At 36.7% G+C, this 21,885-nt stretch overlaps 1 protein-coding gene across 2 annotated transcripts in view; it reads left to right on the plus strand.

Annotated features, from left to right (window-relative positions):
* Window positions 1-21,885, plus strand: part of KLHL1 (kelch like family member 1) — a 184,286-nt gene that overhangs the window by 136,383 nt on the left and 26,018 nt on the right. For both annotated transcript variants that reach the window (XM_053970469.1, XM_053970470.1), the window contains 2 exons: window positions 2,432-2,618; window positions 19,057-19,281. In XM_053970469.1, coding sequence (XP_053826444.1) covers window positions 2,432-2,618; window positions 19,057-19,281 — 412 coding nt within the window. The remainder of the gene's footprint in view (window positions 1-2,431; window positions 2,619-19,056; window positions 19,282-21,885) is intronic.

Here is a 21,885-nt window from a genome sequence, read left to right on the forward strand (position 1 = left end):
AATAACCAGAACAGGTACACACAATACACAGAAATGTTGGCATTGGTGCTTGATATTACTCAACGGTGGATGGGAACTCACTGTCACCATCAGTTTATCATCCTACCATAAAGCTTTCATACCTTCTCTCTGTGAATTTTCACAGGCAGCTCCTCACAGCACTGACTCCTTTTCTCTTCCTTCTGCACAGTTGGCCAACTCCTTCCTGTCCTTTGCAGCACAAACTAACCCTTACTGTCCCTAGCACAACTGCCTGACCCTTACCCCACACAGCAGCACAGCCAACTGACTCCAACTCTCTTCTCAACCTCAGCTAATCCACTTTTATAACACCCATCCTTACCCACCCTTATTGGACACAACTGTGCCCTATTAAGGGCAAGGCTGCTCCTACTCTTTGGTAATTAGTACAGCTGCAACTCCTCAGGGGTGAGATTGCCTTCAGCACTATCTCTATTCTCTCACAATCCATCCTCCCACACAGAAACCTTTATCATAGAATCATAGAATCATAGAGTGGTTTGGGCTGTCAGGAACCTTGAAGATCATCTCATTCCAGCCTCTTTACCAAAGGCACCTTCCACTAGATCAGGTAGCTCAAAGCCCCATTCAGCTTGGCCTTGAACACCTCCAGGGGTGGAGCATCCACAATTTCTCTGGACAACCTGTTCCAGTGCCTCACCACCCTCACAGTAAAAATACTTCTCCTTATATCTAATTTAAACCTACTCTCTTAATTTGAAACAATTCCCCCTAGTCATGCCACTGCCTGCTCTTATAAATAGTCTTGCCCCGTTATTCCTGTAAATTCCCTTGAGACACTGGAAGGCTGCAATTAGGTCACTCCGAAGCCTTCTCTTTTCTAAGCTAAACAATCCCAATTTTCTCAGTCTTTCCTCATAGTAGAGCTGTTCCATCCCTCTAAGCATCTTGGTGGCCCTTCCCTGGACTTGCTCCAACAGGTCCATGTCCTTCCTGTGCTGGGGTCCCAGAGCTGGATGCAGCCCTGCAGGTGGGGTCTCATCAGAACAGAGCAGAGGGGCAGAATCCCCTCCCTGTGCCTTCTGCCCACGCTTTGGATGCAATCCAGGACACATTTGTCATTCTGGGCTGTGAGTGCACATTGCTGAATCATGTCTGGCGTCTCATCCATCAGCACTCCCAAGCCCTTCTGGGCAGGGCTGGTCTTGAGCTGTTCATCTCCCAGCCTGTGTTGGTACTGGGGGCTGTAACATGACTTTCTTTCAACCATAGATTCATTTCATGACTAATGCCTAAAATCAGAAGCAGACAACGGCTGTCTACATGTGCCAGCTGTTAATATTTCAGATGTCACAGAAAACGTGTTATCTGCCAAAGGCTGACAGATTGACAAAGGACATTAAAAATTCTTCTGCAGCCATTGAAGTCCAGATGAAAAAAGCTGAGAGTTCGTAAAAGGAATCTAGCTTCCTGTCTTTAGGCAACTGCAAAACAATTTGCATATTTTTGCATATATATGTCTGTGGGAAGACATCCTCAGACTCCAGGAATGAAATTCTCCTGCTTGCTGGTCTTTAGCTGCTTCTCTGAATATTATTTTATCTTCCAGATAGATATTCTATAATATCTAGAAATTTACTGTACTGTACAGATATGCTGTTATATGCAATTAAATCTTGCTCTAATTTGGATACCTTAGGCTATCTGAGATACCTATATGGGTATGGCAGATATGACACAAAATCTGCATGAGCGTTGCACTCTTCTGGCCTGACATCAGTGAGATCACAGAATCAGAGAATCATTCAGGTGGGAGCAGGCCTCAGGAGTTCTACAGTCCAACTCCTGCTCAGAGCTAGGTCACTTGTGAGGTTAACCCAGATTATATAATTCAATGGTGTCCTGAAAATTTACATGGTAATTTACAACATCTCAAAAGCTGGTAGATACATATATACAGGCAAGTGAATCAAACACAACATTTACAACTTGCAGCCTCCTTCTTTGGAATCACAATAGAATATTCTTTTACCTGTATGCACTGAGCACCATTGGTTATTGGGTGGGAACATTGTTTCTATTTGGTTTTAAAAATAAGGAATGTTCCTGCAAAGAGATGCCTTCCGGGTTCTTTCAGTGTTATGTTGGAAACCATTAAAAATAATCAGCCCACAAGAGAATATTTAGTTTTCTTCAAAGCCTTCAGTAAAAGATTAGTAAGATTGTAGTCTTAAGGGCTGGTGAAACACTGGCCTCAAAATCCTTTAAAAATCAACTAACTGATTAATTCTCTCTCTGTGTTCCAAGAAAAAATAGCCATGCAAAGCTATGTGTGTGTTCTAGAATGACGAAATATACTTGTGACATCCATTTGTATTTGTCTGTTATTGCATGGTATTGCTTTTCTAAGAATTTCTAGGATGTTTTATTCACTTATTGCCATTCACAGATATTGGCTGATCTGGAAAACCATGCACTTTTTAAGGATGACCTAGAATGCCAGAAGCTTATTCTGGAAGCCATGAAATATCATCTTTTACCAGAAAGAAGAACTCTCATGCAAAGTCCAAGAACTAAGCCTAGAAAATCTACAGTTGGAACACTATATGCTGTTGGAGGAATGGATAACAACAAAGGTATTACGGGATATTGGTTCCTTTATGAGTTATCCTTCATATTTTCTTTCTCAGCAAATGGTGAAATAACTTTCTATTCCAAGATTGGTGGAGGGATGTTTAAATCAGTCAAGAAATGTTGCCAAGATTTTGGTCCAATGAAAATCTACTGATATTTAAGGAAAAGCATAATACAGTTAGAGAAAAGAAACTGAGTTTTGAGTTCATTCTTTGTTCAAAATTATTACAATTTTCAGAGAGAAATTTAAGAAAAAAACTAGAATGGTAGTAATATACCTTAGTTACAGATTTCTAGAATTTGTTTTTCCATTATAAGTCAAATACTTCTCTCAGTTTTTTTAGCCTTTGATAAATGGCAGTTAGCTATGCAATGTATTTGATTCTTAAGCAATTGTCTAAAATATTAATGATGATTCATGGGTCTTCCAATGCAGAAATTTTAAGTCTTTTAGAGAAGAAAGATAACTAGCTTCAACTAGATTGCTAGTTTTTCAACAGATAAAGGAATGTAAAATTTTCCCCAAATTACCCTGCAAATTTTATCAAAGCATTTTTTTTATTTGTTTGGAATAAGAGTTATTATGATAGGTTGTGCTTTCATTTCTGGTAAATTTAAACCACTGATTTCTTGAATGAAGTGAAACAAAATATTTGAACTAAAAGCTAGCTATATTACAAGTTTATATACTCAAAAAGGCATTATAATTTTTTTGTGATATTCACAAACAATTCCACAGCATTTAAATTTTCATGTCCATATTTAGACTGAAGGCTATACCTTCAGAAACACTAGTTCTAATATAAAATAAACTGCACTTATAAAAAGTATCATATAAAATTATATCTTTAGTATTTCACAACTCTTTGCCTGGGTGCTGTTATTGAAGTTGTTTCACTAAATAGCTGTGGCAATATGGTTTGCAAAATGCCATGGCATGTTTATCCCATCAAGTTGCACCAGTGATTAGAATGTATGACATCTGTGCCTGTGTGAAAATAAATGGGTGGTATCAAGAGAAATATGACAAGCAAGTCGATGCAGCTTCATGCTTTTGGAATTAAGCTGTGTCAGAGGAGGTTTAGATCAGATATCAGGAAAAGGTTTTTCACCCAAAGGGTGATTGGGCACTGGAAGAGGCTCCCCAAGGAAGTGGTTACATCACAAAGTCTGTCTGAGCTCAAAAAGTGTTTGGAAAATGCTCTCAGGCACATGGTGTGACTCCTGGGGATGGTGCTGTGCAGGGCCAGGAGTTGGACTGAATGGTCCTTGTGGGTCCCTTCCAAATCAGCTTATTCTGTAACTCTGTGAGTCTGTGACTGTGATTCTGCCCTTCAACTCCACTTTCTTGAGGCTCCACATGGAGTATTGAATCCACCTCTGGGATCCCATAATGATACTGAACTTCAGGAGCGAGTCTAGAGGAGGACCACAAAGTTGATCAGAGTGCTGGAGCACCTCTCCTGTGAAGGCAGGCTGAGAGAGCTGGGACTGTTCAGCACAGAGAAAAAAAGGGTTCCAGGGAGACTTTATAATAATCCACCTTCCAATACCTAAAGGGGCCAACAAGAAAGCTAGAGACTATTTTTACAAGGGCATGTAGTCATAGGACAAGTGGCAATGACTTTAAACTGAGGTCGTAGGTTCAGATCAGATATTAGGAAGTAATTGGTTACTGAGGATGGTGGTGAGACACTGGCACATATTGCCCAGAGAAGTTGTCCCATGCCTGGAAGTGTTCAAGGCCAGGCTGGATAAGGCTTTGAGCAATGTGGTCCAGTAAAAGGTATCCATATCATGGCTCAGGGGTTGAAACTAGATGATCTTTTGGGTTTGAAGGTCGTTTCAATCCCAAAAAAAACAATTGTGTAGCTAAATGTTAGTCATGGATGTGCACAGAACATTGCAGAACATTGTCTTTGGATGATAAAAAAATTTTCTCTTAGGACAAATTACAGTAAACACAAGCATTCAGTTAGGAAATGAGCCAATAATCCTCAAAAATAAACCCAATTTGGGTGCAGTTGTACTTGTTCTTATTTACTATTAATATCTGTTCCTCAATAAAAATACAGAAATATTTAGGATGACAGCATGAGCATAGCACCATTACCACATCAACACACAGCCTATTTTGCAGATTCAGGTCAGGCAGAAGCAGTTCATTTCGGTAGCAGCAGGAGAAAACACAGAGCAACAAGAGGTTCAGCCCTCTGTTGATGCACTCTCTGACTGGAAACTAGCAGGACTTTCACACATTTTCAGCAGATAAAAACTGCTTTGAGAATGGGCTGGTATGGCAGAGAAGCATATGCATAGCAGGAGCCTGTGTTACAGCTGATGCAATATATATTCCCAGTAACCCAGGCTCTGCAGCTGTGCCGTCTCAGCTTGCATCTGTTCAGCTCATCCCTCTTGTGATCCTGCTGTGTTCTTGACTAGCTTTTATGCGCAGTGAGTCTTGTTTCCACGTGTCCATTCAGGAGACCTGAGTGCAGTTTGCCTGCTTTGAAGAGTCACTGAGTTCATGAAGAAAGCCTGGGCTGGGAGATGATGCTGATACTGTATTATTGCTCCTAAAGAATTAGTAATTTATTTTATCCTCCACAACTTTCTTCACTGAATGACTGTTATGGGTGGTTGAAATTCACAATGATGAATTTTTAATACTTCCTGATGTTTGCTACCAAATGTGAAACCGTTGCAAATAATTGGATGAACTAGACAAATTAGCAGTTTGTTAACTAGCATATATATATATATATATATATATATATATATATATTGGCTAAGTGCAAATATTATGAAAGCATTTGAAGGTTGTATGGCTCATCACATAAAGAGTAGCCTAGCACGTTAGGTTTGTTTTGAAGTCACTTCTAGAAGTATCTTCCTTTCCATAAAAATGAAGTGATAATTAAACTCCAGCAAACAGCAGCTGGAATTTTGCCTGATGTGAGAAATTAATGCAGCATAGTACTAAATGGATAGAGAGGAAAGTATCAAAGTTAGATGAATCTGTAATTTTAATTTCCTAGACAAACTAAAAGAATTTAAATCTCTGTTTCCACACACCTTTGCTTATTTATTGATTTAATTTTATTTTAAATGCACATATAAGAAACACATTTTCTCAGCATGTCTGCATTAATGGAATGGGATGCATTAATAGATTGCGGGTATGTGCTGCTGACAATGTTCCATTCACTTTACCCATTAATATCATCACAATAACTTCTCTAATTTGGATTAGCAGTATTTAACCATCTAATAGTATACAGAAGTCCACACATAGAGGAGGATGATTAACTGAAATAAATTAGTAATTGCAAGAATTGGACATACAGCAATTTTTAGGAATTATTAAACTCTGACTTCCTGCAGCCATCCTGGAATCCCAAATATAGAGCAGAAGCCAAGTGGTAGAACATGATGTATATATGGTCTATGTTAGATGGTGCTATGGATTATGAGCAGGAAAATATGCAGCAAGTGGAGATTGGTATCAGTAATCAAGCAGTGTTGTAATGATGTCAGAATGCTGATTAATTTCTCCTGAGGTTTTCTAACCTGTCTCACTAGGTAGCAGTTAGAATAATAAAGGAAAATGAGAACTTGCAGAAAAAGAAAACAAAAGGTGTTACAGTAACCATGATCCAAAACCACTGGTGTATATTACTTCTAGAATAGCCCTGGACTAGTTGCTCAAAGTCCTAGATTAGTTGTTTACTGAATCCCAGTCTTTAAGTAAATACAAAGGAAAAAAAGAAATGAAAAGTTGCATGAACAAGAAACTCTTCCATAAAAATGTGGCAGGTCATTTTACAAAGAGATGGAATCATCAATTTACTGAAGCACCAATATTATATATGTGCTTTTCATTAATCTTATGACTAAATATAAAACCTGCTGCCAAAAGTACTCTGGTGGTGAACAGGTAATGTTCATGATTAAGCTGTATCATGCAATATTAAAAGTTCTTTTATTGTTGTATAAATACTTTTAGAAAGATCTCTTCTATTGCCACAGAAATATTAAAAAAATTAACCTTTTGAAATATGCAGTTGAGTCCTCCAGTCATTCTTCATTATACATTCATGTTGCATATTTTTCCTTTTCTTTAATGCATTTTAAATCATTGCAATAATCCTCTTTGCTTCACAAATTCAGTTTATCAAATGTGGTTTATTACATATATATATAATTATTTCACAGGAATGCCATCTAGCATAGCTACATGAAGTTACTCTTGTTCTAGTGAATTTTGGAGATGTCCTTGTTTTTCTGGGGTTTTTTAATTTTGATTTTGTTTTTTGTTTTATTTCATTTTGTTTCTAGCAAGACATTTCTTAAAGCAGATTTCATTTAAACTTTATTTTAAATTTGTATTTTTCATTCTCATATAGACATATATTTTTAAATACTGAAAGACATATTCAAAAACCTATTGTAAATACTGTAAAATAAAGGCCAAAAATAGGGAAAGATAATCTTTTTCCTCTTCAGTAGTTCTTCTAGCTTCTTGAGATATATGTTTGAGTTGTCTGTGACTTGAATCTGCCTCCTTCCTCTTCAGTTTAGTAGGAATTTGTTAAAAAATAAAAAAAAAATTAAAAATAAGAAAGTGAAATCTATCAAGATTGTTATATGGCATTTTGCAAGTTGTAAAAATTTTTACAAACTGCTCTGTCTTCACATAGTGTTGTGGTTTGACATGGAAGTGAATTTTTTTTTCAGGAAGTTGGGTCAAACCAATCAGTGGTCAGGTTTAGATATTGGCACCTAGAGTGACCACTGAAAGTATGGACACGCCTCTGAGAACACAGGGGGTTAAAAGCAAGAACTCCCAGAGGAACTTCTCTTTAGTTCCAGTTGTCAGAGAGTGCAGACTCTCCCCGCCCAGCCATGGGCTGGGTGGGGGAGGGGAAGCCATGTGGCCTTGTCCAGGTAGGCCGAGGGTCTGAAAGGCTGAAGGTCTGGAACCGAGCCAGCTCCTGCAGACGGAAGGGTGGAAAGAAGCAGAGATGCCTTTGTCCCCCCCCTCAGAGGGAAAGAGTCAGAGAGCCTGATGGCACCTGGAAATTTGCTGGCAGAAGAGAAAGAGAACAGGTGGGGGGATGATGCCCAGTGTGGGAGTTGAGAATGCTAGGCAGAGATTTCAGCTGTCCAGGGAGTCTGAACTTTTAACCCTTTCCTGGGAAATGAGGGCTTTGTAAAATATTACTCATCTTCAATTTGTAGTAGAAGAGAGACAGTCTGGGACCTGAGATGTTAGAAGAAGAAATTTTTAGGTGGGAGGAGATGATAGAGTAGCTTTTGGCTGGACTTCTCTTGTTAGCCATAGACTGAACCAAATTCTCCTGCAATAGAGATTGCATTTTAGGGGAATGCAGTGGTGACCCAAGGAGACCTGCTTCAGCTTCTAACAGCACAGAAATGGCAAGAACAGAAGAAAGCTGAGGAAGGAATAGTGATGCCCTCTGTCTTCAGGAAGAAGATGATCTCTGTTCCTAGACCCTTGGCCCCAGGGGAAAATGGGGGGGACTGTAGTCCCAAGATGAAAAGCTGTACTGTTACCTCATTTAGTCTGTGGCAAAGCATCCTTAAAGGAGCCCTATGAGCAGTCTGTCCATGCACGGTGGTGAGAGCACTGTGACATGGAAAGGAGAGTGTCACACTGGCAGATTTTCTCCAGGCGGTTACCATGTGTGACATGGAAACACAGGAGGTGGCAACTGTGTTTCCTGGGGGGCCTGTGGCACAAGAGAGACTTCTCTCTCCCTTGATAGACTGAGTATTGATTATCTGAAGGGTGGTAATTTGATCATGAATCCCGGGTGATGTTTCATGGTGGTTGTTTTAGAAATTAAGAAGAGGAGGGGTGTTTTAGAGAGTCTTCATTCTAGATTTAGTGTGTGTGTCTTTTAGTAGTAGTAGTAGTTTAATAAAGTTTTTTCCTTTGTTATTAAGCTTAGTCCTGCTCTACTCTATTCCTGATAACATCTCACAGCATTTATTTGGGAAAGTGTATTTTCATGGGGGCTCTAGCATTGTGCCAGTGTCAAACCATGACACGTACATAAAAGGTTTGACAGCATTCATTATCTATTCATTGATGCACAAAACTATCTTGAGTAAACATCTTAATCTTACTTGCATTTTCATTCTAAATATACAATGTACAGTAATTGTGTTTAATTTTCAGAATGTGTGTGCTTAAAGTCCTGTATTTGTATAATACACAAACAGCAAAATCTACTTATGAAGATATTTTCCTTTAAAAGAAAGAGAAGTCCAAAGTGTTTATTACTAAATATTTCTCTCTGATGTGCTTCTTGAAAAGTTTTGTATAAATATGCATACTTTGTAAGTATACTTATGGGTGTGCCTGTATCAGCCCTGGTCTGACTCCAAGAGGAGCCCCTGTCAAGCAGGAGCACAAATATGCTATTGTTACCCGTTGCATAAATGGATGTTCACAAAAGAACTGAGAAGTGAGAATTTGATGGTCCTTCTTGCAATCCTACTGGTTTTATTGATAGCATGACATATATGTCATTACCACTCCTCTGTATGAGTATCTTCTGCCTTTGGTGCTAATTTTTTTTCACCTGTGTTTTCCATGAGGACATTTGTTATCTTAAAGAATCATGTAGTCATAGCGTTAAAATACCTCAGGAGGACAATAAACACAATAAATGGTGCCTCTGACATTGCAAGCAGCTGTCAGTATACCACTTTTTATTTACACACCTACAGTTTTTCTCTGAAAACTTGTCTACTCAATTTAAGTAGCAGTTCTATGTCAGCCAAACAACTGCAGCATTTTCAAGTATCAGAAGTGAGTAATTTTACTGAGGTAGATGTGAAGGAGCAGTGAAGGGTACTGGGGTTGTTTAGGCTGCAGAAAAGGAGGCTCTGGAACAGTATTATCATTCTGTACTACTACCTGAAAAGAGTTTGTGCAAGGTGGGAGTTGGTGTCTTTTCCCTAATAACAAGCAATACAAAGAAAGAAAATGACACCAACTTTCTCCAGGGGATGCTTTGATTGGATATTAGGAAAAAAGTTTTCCAGTGAAAGAGTTGTCAAGCATTGGAACAAGCTGCCTAGGGAAGTGATTGAATCTCCATCCCTGGAGATATTTGAAAGTTATGTAGATGCAGCACAGAGGGACAAGGTTTTGTGGTTGACTCAGCAGTGCTGGGTTGAGGGTTGGCAATCTTTTCCAGCCAAAATGAGTCCATGATTTTGTGTCTGCTCAGTTGCATGTAATATGTCTCACTGTTCTTTCTTTTACTTTCTGGAATTCATTTTTCAAAAAACAGAACCATTTAAAGGCATTTTTTTAAACATAAAAATGTGTGTTGGCATAATCCAGTGTTTTCCCAGACATTCTCTAGCTAGATATGGAAGACATTGGAAAGGGAAAACAATTTACCTTAATCTAAAGTGCACTAATAAACAAGTAACATTCCATTAGCTTTAGGTCAACATTGTACCAATGACCAATTCTGTTTTCCTTTTTCATGCTTTCTAGAAGACTCAACAGAAAAATAATGGAATATATAAACAGAAACAACACCACAGAGAATATACTCTTGTTGGAGTAATCAAGATAGCATAGTAATGTCATCATGGTGGGTTTTCTTGAGAAAATTAGAATACCAGAATAAGTGGCAGGCAGGCTATGCAGAATGAATAAGTAACATTTTCAGTGTCTGTATTGAAAATATGCATTGAAATTTACTTTTCCTTATAGATTCCTTAAACAGAAAATATATAATTTAGCTGTGAAAAAAAAAAATCCACTACTTTTTTAAACAGAAAACCAGACAATGTCTTTTGGGAGAATTAGTTTATCTTTTGCAGAAATTCATACTTTTTAATATAGCCTGAGAGTTCATTATTGAATATATGTTTGATATATTCAACATATATTCAATATGTTGAATATTGAATATATGTTGAATAAATCAAGCATATATTGATATAAAGAGAGTCTGATTTTTAGTTTGATTCACACAATAAAAACCAGAAAACAAAATGAACTGTTCTAAGAAATATATATATTTTATATTTAGCTAGCAATGAAACATTCTGGAGAGAGAAATCATAATTAATGAAACAACAGGAAGTTCATGTATCAATCATGAAGTTCAACATTGGGAAGCACAAAGTCCTGTGCCTGTTCCTTTTCCTGATAGGAATGAGGGCCACCTAGATGCAGCTTGGCAGAAAAGTGCCTGGGATAATTTTGCCCCAAACATCTGCCTAACAATTGTTCAGGTATTTGGAAACAGCAAAATTGCACATGCAGATATAATCTTTTGCTACAGATCTAGGGAGCAGAGGAAGCTGTACAGAGCAGCCACCCTCTCCATCCACTATCGACTCCCTGGCAGACTTGCATGAGTATTTTAAAGCATGTGCTGCTACCATAGGGGAAGATATGAGGGGAGTGTTTTCCCGTTTTCATTTGCTTTTTGTTTCTCTTTAAGGCACCAAGAAAGATTGGCCTCAATACTCACTGTAGAGGTGAGAGATGTTCCAGTGGATTTCCTCCCTGGCACGTAGTACCATGAGAGGTCATTTTACATACCTCACTACTAAGACAATGCAGTGCATCTCTTTGAGAACTGGGGCTCATGAAGAATAAGGAAACAGTCTTTTCCTAGGTAGTTATCAGAAAAAAAGATGGGCAAAATACCACTATTTGAGGTTTAAATACCCCTCTATCCCTTCTCTTTTCAGTCATCAAATTGCTTATATTTTCCTCGCTCTGGTCAGATCTCACTGGAAATATTGGTCAGTCCTTTAAGAGTATCTCAGACAGGTGATGAAAGGACTGGAGCCTCTCTTCTGTGAAGAAAGGCTGAGAGATTTGGGACTGCTCAGCCTAGAGAAGAGATGACCTCCAGAGGTCCCTTCCAGCCTCAACTGTTCTGTGACTCTGCAACATGTTAATGTAATTGTAGAGTAAAAGTAGAGCCTGGCTAATTACTTCACCAGAGGAATATGAAATACACTGTCTAATCACTAATGAGATAATTAAATGTATAAATCACACTAAAATTCTCTTCTCGTCCAATTCTTATAAGTATGAACATGATTATTTCCTTCTTTTCACTCCTATGATTTCCAGTATGTTCCATAACATTCAGTTTCAAAGGCTAATTAGCAGTTTAAGTACTTTGATTTAGCAGTGCATTTCAGAATAGAAAAAAAAAAAAAAAAACCAACAAAAAAAACCAAACAAAAAAAAAAAAAACCACCAACATATTTTAACACCATCTGGTATTTTTTCAGTACTAATTTTATATCACTAAATTTCTGGCTTTTTTTCAGTGTAATTATCTTCTGAAACTGCTGATTCAGTTATAGTTGGAAACAAAAAGAAGATCCTGAGGTGACCTGTTCTGAAGCCTCCATGGCTTCAAATGTGACAGAAGAGCCAAAGTTATCACACACAAGATAAATTTTATAATCCCACAAACTTCTTACCTTGTCAATCTGTTGCCCTGGAATTCACACCGGTTGGTACAAACTATGGGGTTATGCAGACAGTGCAAGAGGGTCATGGGTTTGTCATGAGTGTGTCATGGGTTTGTAAGGGGGATTATTATCCCAAGAACAACCCTCTGTCTCTAATTACTTCCCTGCAACTTACTCTATTGTCTGATGTTTACAGTGCAGATATCTTATCACTTATTAAAATACAAAAAAAAAAAAAAAAAAAAAAAAAAAAAAACCCAACAAACAGAAAAACCAAAAATCCTCAACCAACCAACCAAAAAAAAACCTCCAAAAACCCCCACAAAAAAAAAAAAAAAAAAAAAAAAAATCCTTGTGTGTAAGCTAGAGAAGACACATGCCTGGCAAATGGATAACTTAAAGAATTTCTATACTACCAGAAACCTTATCTTTTTCTATACACTAGCCAATTTCTGTACCCTGATCACTGAAGTTTCATTAATGGTTGTCATTACTGGTGTTGGCTTTAGAGTAAATCAGCACAAATTCTGAATCTTGTTCTGTAAATAGTTCAGATCTAGGACCACTCTCAATGGCAAGTGTGGATAAGGCTTGAAAAATGGTGGCATCACCTAGTTCACTTCTCCAGCTCTATCTTACACCTTCAGCCACCTCACAAGTCGCCTTGCCGAATTCTAGGAAATGCTCCGAAAGTCTCTATTGTCAAGCACAAGAACATCCAAATAATCTTCAGTAGAGCTTTCACCTTATTTTTAATATTCTGAACTGGAGAACAAAATAAACACAATTATCTTTTTAAACTACAGATGGCACCATATAGAATCCAATCAGCATTATCTGGGTCACATCTGTAAAGGTTAGGAATAGCACCCTATGCAGCAGGTTTATCTTAGAGGGAAGTAATTGCAGCAAAACAGAATCTCCCAGGAAGTGAGCTAAAGGCTAAGCAGTATAGATGAGCATCTCTACATCTGTAATGAAAAATAATTAAGAAGGCTGGGAGTTATGGGACACTGTTACTGTTGCAGCACCAAACTACTCAGTTCACATTATTTAACCAAATAATGATCAAAGAAGCTTATTGATTTATTATGGTACATAATGAACTCCCACTCAGATGAACCATGTGCTTAGAATCAATATCAATCATGCAGTACATAAACTGAAGTAGTAGACATTTGCAAAATATGAATTTACATCTTTAAATTTCTTAATGTTCTTCTTGACCAAATCCCTCAAGGTTCTAGTTGCAGGCACACATGCACATAAACAAACAAACACAGATACACAGCTTGTGTAGGTCACCATCACCTACTTCCCACTGGTGGGAGCTCCAGTGGGTACAGAATATGTAGTTCCCCTAGAATTTGCATTTGTCCACATGTGGAACTTTTATTTTTATTGTTAATACATTATTTGCACAATTTTCAGTGGAAACAGAACTGTTTTAAAAGAAGAGGCATGAGTTTATTGCTGAGCAAAGGTAGACTATCAATACTGCATGACATAAATCATTAATACAAGGAACTTTTGTAAGTTTTAGACTACATAAAAATATAAAATAAACCATTAATGTTTTATGTAATAACATAACACTATATTGTAAAACATAGTGCACAACATCAAAGGCATTTACTAAAATCACTGTTGAAAAGCTATCAGTTCTGATACACTCAGAAATAGAAGGATTTGTGGGAAAAACTTGTATTGGTTTTAGAGAATTCTGCTCATATGGAATAATTAAAAATTCCCAGAGGTTCTCTGATTTTTATTTTATATCACTATATGGAATATCCTTCTGACATTTTAATACATGTTTTCACTAAAAAAAAAAAAAGTAAGATTTTTTTTGTGTATGTGTTATACATTTTTGGAGTGCTTAAAGGAATTTATAGCAGTCTTATTATAGAGTAATGAACTGCTACCCTATGCTACCATTTTCTGTATAGATGTTTCTTTACCAAAATAATCTCCTTGGTATCTGCATCAGTAACCTCCTTAGGTCACATTCGTTCCACTTGAGTCACCATCTTTTCTGTTCAAAATGTAATGTTGCAGATCACTAGATCAAGGTCATCATTTTGCACCTACTCACAGCAGCATCTCTAAATCTTGAACAAAATGATCAGAGTACATGTCAGCAACAGCTTTAGTAATAGCAAAATCAGCAGAAAGTCTTACAGGGGAAAAAAATGTAGAAATTTTCTGATGATAAATGTAGAACTCGTAGCCTTCTCCATGGGTTTAAATACTGAATCATTCTACAATAAGGGGAAAAAACCGGTATTTTATGTGGAAATGTTTACACCGAATACAAAGATAGTTGGGCAAGGGGGATATGTTTGGGATTTTCATCTGCTTCTGAAGCAATTTTCATTTTGTTTCTATGAAAAGTACGGCATTATACCTAGCTAAGATAAATATGTTGCATTCATAGTCTCAGACAATCTTCATTACTTCATGTAGCCAGTGTCAGCTTGTTCAAAAATTTGCAGGACAGGTTTCTAGTTTGACTTAAAATATTGGGTTGCAAATAATATTGCTATCCAAATATTCTTTTTCATTCAATGACCTTGCTGTATTATTAGTCTTCAGTCACCAACAATGCAAAAAAAGTGAGAATGTCAATCAGGTTTCTACAAAAATCTTGATTTATAAGTCATTAGCAAGGAACTGAAATATGCTTAATTTTAGAAATAGACAAAGTTTAAGAGAAGATATTTATAGAATCATTTGAAGGGTTTCACCAAAACAATTTCACAAACTCATGTGCTTAAAAATGGCAACAAAAACAAAGAAATAGAAATTGGTATTTAGTGCAATGGTGTACTGCTCTGTAGAAAAAGGTGAAATTGTGAGAGCTAGTACCTTCATGTTTCATCAGAAACATGGGGAGGTAGGATCATTTTCATCCCTGCTGCATACACAGAGGAATTGTCAGCAGCAGTTGGACATTAATGCAGAATTCCCCTGATCATCTACGGCATTTCATTTCTGAAGTTTTATTTCTCTGTAGGTCTCTCATTACTTCATAGACCTTGATTAATAAGGGTTTATATGCCCATATGCACAATACACAGAACTAATTTCATCCAATGCCCAGCTGGATCCTAAGCAGAATTTAAGTTAGGATAAAAAAAAAAAGTTGACATGTACCCAGAACATCAAGAAACATTGATATGTTCTTCCCAGAAATTATTTGTGCTCCCACAGTCATGGAATAGCTTTTTAATTTACTACACACTTTTTTTTATCATGCAAATAGCACCTAATTAATTCTGCTTCACCTCACTATGTCTTTTTCATATAGTCTCTCTTCAGTGCTACATCCTGAAATTAGTCAATTCTAGAGCTGTGTCCATCTGAAGAATAGGAGTTTGTGCATGCGTGTGTATATAGAGGAATTGTCTGGGTGTGTAGTACTTTTATTGTAAGATCTTCAATATTCTGTGTATTTGTTTTTCTTTCATCTTTACAGTTTCATAACCACTATCTTAAAGACAGTCTAGTAAGTAATTTATTTCCTCTTTACCATTAGACCACTCAATTAGACCACTCAAAAATCACTAGCAATACGTCAGTGAAGGAAACAATAGTAGAATAAATTTTAAAATATAATTCCATGCACTTTCTAATACAGTCAGTATTTTTATTTGGATCTCTGTGTGTGTTATTTATTCTGTAGTATTCCATCTGTTTTGTTTTGTTGGAAAATGTGTCTATCTCTGCATAATCAGCAGATATGCTTCAGCTCAAAATGAATAATGAATTTTTCCTTTATTTATTTTATTCATATTTTCACATTAAGCCTGTATCTACAAATTCCATAAATATATATACCAGTCACTTCCCAAATGCTTCCTTCCATCATCATGTTCTTGGGAAATTGTATTTTCTGGTTTTCTGAAACATGTAATCAGAATTACTATGGTTTGTTCATGGGAATTAGACAAAAGTCCTTGTCTACAGATTTCTGACATTGTTAAGACATCCTTTCACAGCCTGTACAGACTAGGGCAGGCAGTATTAACCAACACAGCTCATTTTGTTGAGTTTGCACAGTTTGGAAGTTGCTTCAGTTAGGAGTTGGCTCTGCTGACTGCCATCCACTAGTTATGGCAGAGAGGAGATGACTTTCTTATCTCAGCTGTCATGTGATGCTACCAATTTTTGCTAGTCGCTGGAGCCAGCATCTGGGTGAGTGACTGTTCCTCCACTGCGCTACAGCATGCTGGTTTGAAAACCTAGATACTGATGTCACCTTAGAAGTGATGAAAGTGAGTGGGGATAGGATCTGGTCGTTCCATATGGGGTACTCTATGTTCCTTCCAAAACTGGCAGCAAAGACTGACTCATCATCCTGGAATGTAATTATTGATTATCAATTCACTTGCTCAGCACTGGTGAGCCTGCACCTCAAATCCTGGGTCCAGTTCTGGGCCCCTCACTGCAAGAAGGATTGAGCTCCCAGAGTGTGTCCAAAGAAGGGCAGTGGAGGGTTAGGGTATGGACTATAAGTCTTGCAAGGAGTGGCTGACAGAGCTGAGATGCTTTAGCCTGGAATAAGGAAGAGCTTATCACTCTTTACAACATCCTGAAAGGAGGTTGTAGCAAGGTGGGCGTCAGTCTCTTATCCCAAGTAACAAGTGATAGGACAATAGGAAATGGCCTCAAATTGCACCAGAGGAGGTTTAGATTGGATATGAGGAAAAATTGCTTCACTGGAAGTGTTATCAAGTGTTATTGGAATTGTCCAGGGAAGTGATGGATTCCTCATCCCTGGAGGTATTTAAAAGTTATGTAAATGTGGCACTTGGGGTTTAGTGCAGGATTTGACAGTGCTGGGTTAAAGGGTGAATGATTTTAAAGGTCTTTTCCAACCGAAATGATTCTGCAATTCTACAATTCTATGATTCACTTAGACTTCTGGCAAAGACAGAACTACCACACAAAGTCATAATATATAATCAGTTGCTTAAATGCTAAAGCAGATTTCCAAGAAACTTCCCCAAAACCTTAATGTTTATGAATTTCTTAGCTCCAGTAGCCTTACCATAAGTCAAATCTTTAAGGTCAATATAGAATTAGCAGAAAAGACTGTGAGAGAATCTAAAAATGACCTTTCTGTCATATTAAATTAAGACTCCTAAAAAATGGGAAAACAGATGTTTTGTAGTCCACTTAGTGACAGGAGATTTTAGCAAAAGTAGCTCAAAGGTGTTGTCATCAAGATAAAGCAATAGCATTGTTGTTTGTGCTGTGTTTGATGCATCCCTGGATACTTTAGATCTTCTGCTTTTATTCTGTTTCAGAAGAAATTTGTGATATCAACATTTGGCATTGTAAGAATACTTTTCTTCTAAGAGTATTATATGCAAATATAATCAAGCCATAAAATATATGATAGATGAAAAATCAATATTCCAATATGATATTGATTTTATATACACCAGGCACCTTACTCTCCAATAGCTAAACTAATTTGTCTAGTAAAATCCTATTGATATCAAGATTTTGCCTCCTCTCCTAGGTGCAGAAAATCTTTTTACTTTCAAGACCAAAACATTTGAGCTAAAGGAAAGAAACCTATTCCTTTGTCAGAAATACCCAGTTTTCTTCCTAGGAAAGGTAGAAATTTATTCTCTTTTAGTGTCTAAGCTGTGTGAATATTTGACCATATGTATGGGAATGAAGAAAAGTCTAAATATTAGAAAAATAAATTCTCAGTGATCTGCAATTAAAGGTATCCTAAAGTCTCTGCTGATGATACCTTTCAGTCATTCCACCACCTTTTCGTTTAAAGATTTTTCTATTTTAAATGTTGCTATTGCAGAGTCATTGCAATCAAAATAATTACTGTTATTTAAGAGGTCTTCTTTTCTTGTCTGAATTGCAGTCTAGAATGTATTATATTCATGTTCCTGATAACAATGACTTTATAGAACGACACCTATTTCACTTTGTATTGTAGATTTTTATCATTATTCTCATTCCCATTTTTTATTGTTAGTATTATATAATTCTATCATCCTCGTCATCGTCATCATTAGAAATTAGCGAGGTACCTTATTGGAGAAACAGAATTTAAGCAGTCCAGGACCTCCTGGATTAGGTTCTCAGTATGTAATATAATAAAATATTGTAGCAACTCAGACTTAGCCCATAGTAGAACATATGTAGCTGAGCATGATTCAGACTGTTATGCAAGTACAATTTTTTTGAAATCAGAATGAGAAAATTTTAAACTGTACATTTCACCATCGAAGTAAACAGCTTTACAGAATTCATGTGCTACAGTTCTAGCTTTTAACACAAATAGATCCAACATATAAAACATTACAACGCTATGAATATGCATCATTATGATATTCCTTGCAGCACCTCCAAGAAACAGTATCAAATAAACTGTATATTTTGTTCTTTCAAACCTAAGTATTAATGATTTTACAGCTGTTTACTTTCAACTAGGATCAAAAAGATGTCGCTAAATTGAGTGCAAAATTTGGTTCATGTATCTTGTGGCTTAATAAAACTGGAATCCAGTTGTAGGTACGTTATTGCTCCTCTGCTACACTTATATACAAATTGAATTTTAATTATGCCTTTTTTAGTCCAATTAACAAAACTATTGCTTTCATGTTTGTTTGAACTTTGTTCATTGCTTATTGGTTCCACATAATGAATGAATCCTAACAGATTTATTTTCCATGGAATTATAACATTTTATTATAATCGAAAGGGTTAGTTCCAAAGAGTAAAGCTTCATAATTATGTTGATTTTTTTTCTGTAGGATATTTAAACTTTGAAAGTGAAGCATTGCTATGTGTATGTTAAAATAAAGTGCTGGTTACATTTTGGATGAATTATTAGGTTATTCTCTTAAGCATTCATTTAAATGCATCTATAATTTTGATATTTGTAATTCTGCTTTTATGTCTCATCAGGAGCTACAACTATTGAAAAGTATGATCTCAGAACAAACATATGGATTCAGGCTGGAGTAATGAATGGCAGGAGGCTTCAGTTTGGTGTTGCTGTCATCGATGACAAGCTGTTTGTCATTGGAGGCCGGGATGGTTTAAAGACATTAAACACTGTTGAATGTTACAATCCAAAGACCAAGGCTTGGACTGTGTTACCACCTATGTCAACACATAGACATGGCTTAGGTAAGAAAAAGGTTTTTTTTAAATATGCCACATTTCTTTTGTTTTGTAACTTTTAATGGAAAACTCAGTACTTTTAAGCTCTGGCAGCATTCTGACCAGTAACCATAACTGGGCTTTGCAACATGATAAAAAGAACTATCCTGACTCCACGAGGTCTGCTTCTTATTGGCCTCCAGTGGTGGGTGGTCACCCCCTCTGATTTATGTGGACCAGAGGCTTCACCATCATCCACCCAAAAATTCACCTCTTCTCCCTTGGGAGGGTGCACCTTGTAGGGTGCAAACCCTGGTCTAGCAAAGCACCCTAGCACCTCCATGAATGGGCAAATGTTTGACCCATTAACCATTAACATCTCAGACTCTTACAGACATGTGTGGAGAATGGCGAGGAGGATGGCAGATTTGCTAAAGTGACTTCGCAGCCTGGAATGCCAAGATGCCAAGGCCTGGAGAATAACAGTGTGGGAACCCCATATATATATATATATATATATTAAAAATGCCTACTGCTGTTTATGTCTGTTTTGAGAAGTAAAATTTCTGTGTAACATAGGTGTTTGGAGAGGCTTATGGACATGTTTGAGCTCCCTGTTTTGAGAGAGGTCATAAAAAGCCCAGAGGAGATCCCAGTACATAGGTAAACTATGCATGAGTGGGTGCTTGACAAATGGGTGCAAAGAGCAGCCCAGCCACCTGCTGGGATTGTGTTCCTGCTTGTGTGTCTCTGCCTGGGTGTTGCTTTGGCATCCTCTGGTTAGGAAGGTAATAAATAGGAAATAAATCTACTCTTTGCATTTCAGCAGTGGTTTTGTGGTTACTCCCTCTACCTGCCTGGGTTGACTCATGCAACACACAATGTTATCCTGTCCATTCCTCTGAGCTGCAATCAGCAAGTCCTTTGCTGTACTATTGCATCAATACCTCACAAAATGACCATGCTTTCCTGCCCTTCACTCATGTCATTGGGCACTAGCAATATGCATATGTACTGTTGCTGTTAAACAAGTCTTACAATAGAAAATAGCGATGGGAATCTATATCAGATGGCATTATGGCACTGAATATATCACTGATTTAAAATTGTTTCCTAAGTTTAAATTTAATTGTAAATTAGAAATTACATGAGAAAATACATTAATTACATGCAAAAATACATCATGTCTCATCTACCAGTGTTTGAGAATTTTACAGAATCGGTGCTGTTCCCCAAGGTGGTAAAAATGCAATGACTTCAGCTATAACTACAGGAAAGTAGTAATACAACATTAGAGTATGCTGAATAGAAAAAATATTTGTCTCAGTGACAAAAGAGATGAATCTCTAATTGAAAACCTTTGGTAATCAGTTAAAAAATAATTCTGGACTATAATTTTACAGATTATTTTGGTCAACAGATTTAAAAAATACCATTATAGTTTAAATTGAGGAATGTTGACTAGAGAAAAACTGGTATGCTTTCTATACTAGGAAAAAAGAAACAAACTAGGCATTTGACCATTTGAGGGGGTCTTTTCTTACTATAAAATAATTTTTAAATTTTTGTATTGAAGTACTTCAGACTTTTTGTGAACAACAAGTAAAATGAGAAAAGAAGTCTAAATTGGGATCATTAAATGCAATCATTTGGGAGGCATTAGAAAGGTGTTCTTTATCTGTAATTATGTACCAATCACATTAATACCTGAGAATCTTAGTTAATAGAATTTAATTGCTTTTTTAATTTTAATTTTTTCTAATACCCCATGAAGTTATTTTAGCAAATGTCTTTTGTAATGAAAGGTAATCTGAAGTAATACAACTTTTTTTATTATTTGTTTTCTAAACTATGTTATGTTATATCCATGTAGTAATAATTCTAGAGCAATTTGAATTGGGTTTTGTATACAGGATAGAAATAAGCACCCATCCTTTACATGATGTATTTTCGTTGGCACAGCAAAAAAATTGTCAGATGTACCCCATTGTAACTAAGGCCACAACCAGCTAATACAATTCACTTTATCCTGTATTCATATAATCTTCAATAGAAGCATATGTATAGAAGTTGATACATGTAGAAGTGAGGAAATAAAATTGACAGGCCTTGTAGTGAAAATCCATAGTATAGGAAGTCATATGTCAGGCAATTTCAAAGCTGCCAATTGAAGATGAGTGAAAGCTCTTTTAATGGCAGTGTTTGAAATAAGTGGTGCTAAAATACAAAAAAGAAAGGGCAGACTGTGGGATCCAAACCTATTATTTAAAGTAATAGTGATTCTAATATCCCTGTTGAGTAGTCCATAAAACAGAATGGAATATGAAAGAGCAATAAGACACCAGAAAGGTGGTGAAAGGGAAAAATTAAATATGGGAAAGGTGAAACCTGACAAACAGGAAGACCAAATCAAAATCCATATAGGAAATGACGAAAGAGACTGAAAGAGCAAAAATGTGAAAAATGTAAAACAGATTCTGGTTTATAAATTCAGCAGTTTTATGAAGCAACTCTGTATACACTTTTTTGATTTCTGTTCTGAACTTAATTGTCTATGTAGAAGAAAGGATTAATGAGCAGAGTAGAACAGATACACAGCAAAGTACCAAACCTATTAACTGTACAGACTGT

This window comes from Vidua macroura, chromosome 2, assembly GCF_024509145.1.
Source record: "Vidua macroura isolate BioBank_ID:100142 chromosome 2, ASM2450914v1, whole genome shotgun sequence".
In the NCBI taxonomy this organism is placed as follows: domain Eukaryota; kingdom Metazoa; phylum Chordata; class Aves; order Passeriformes; family Viduidae; genus Vidua; species Vidua macroura.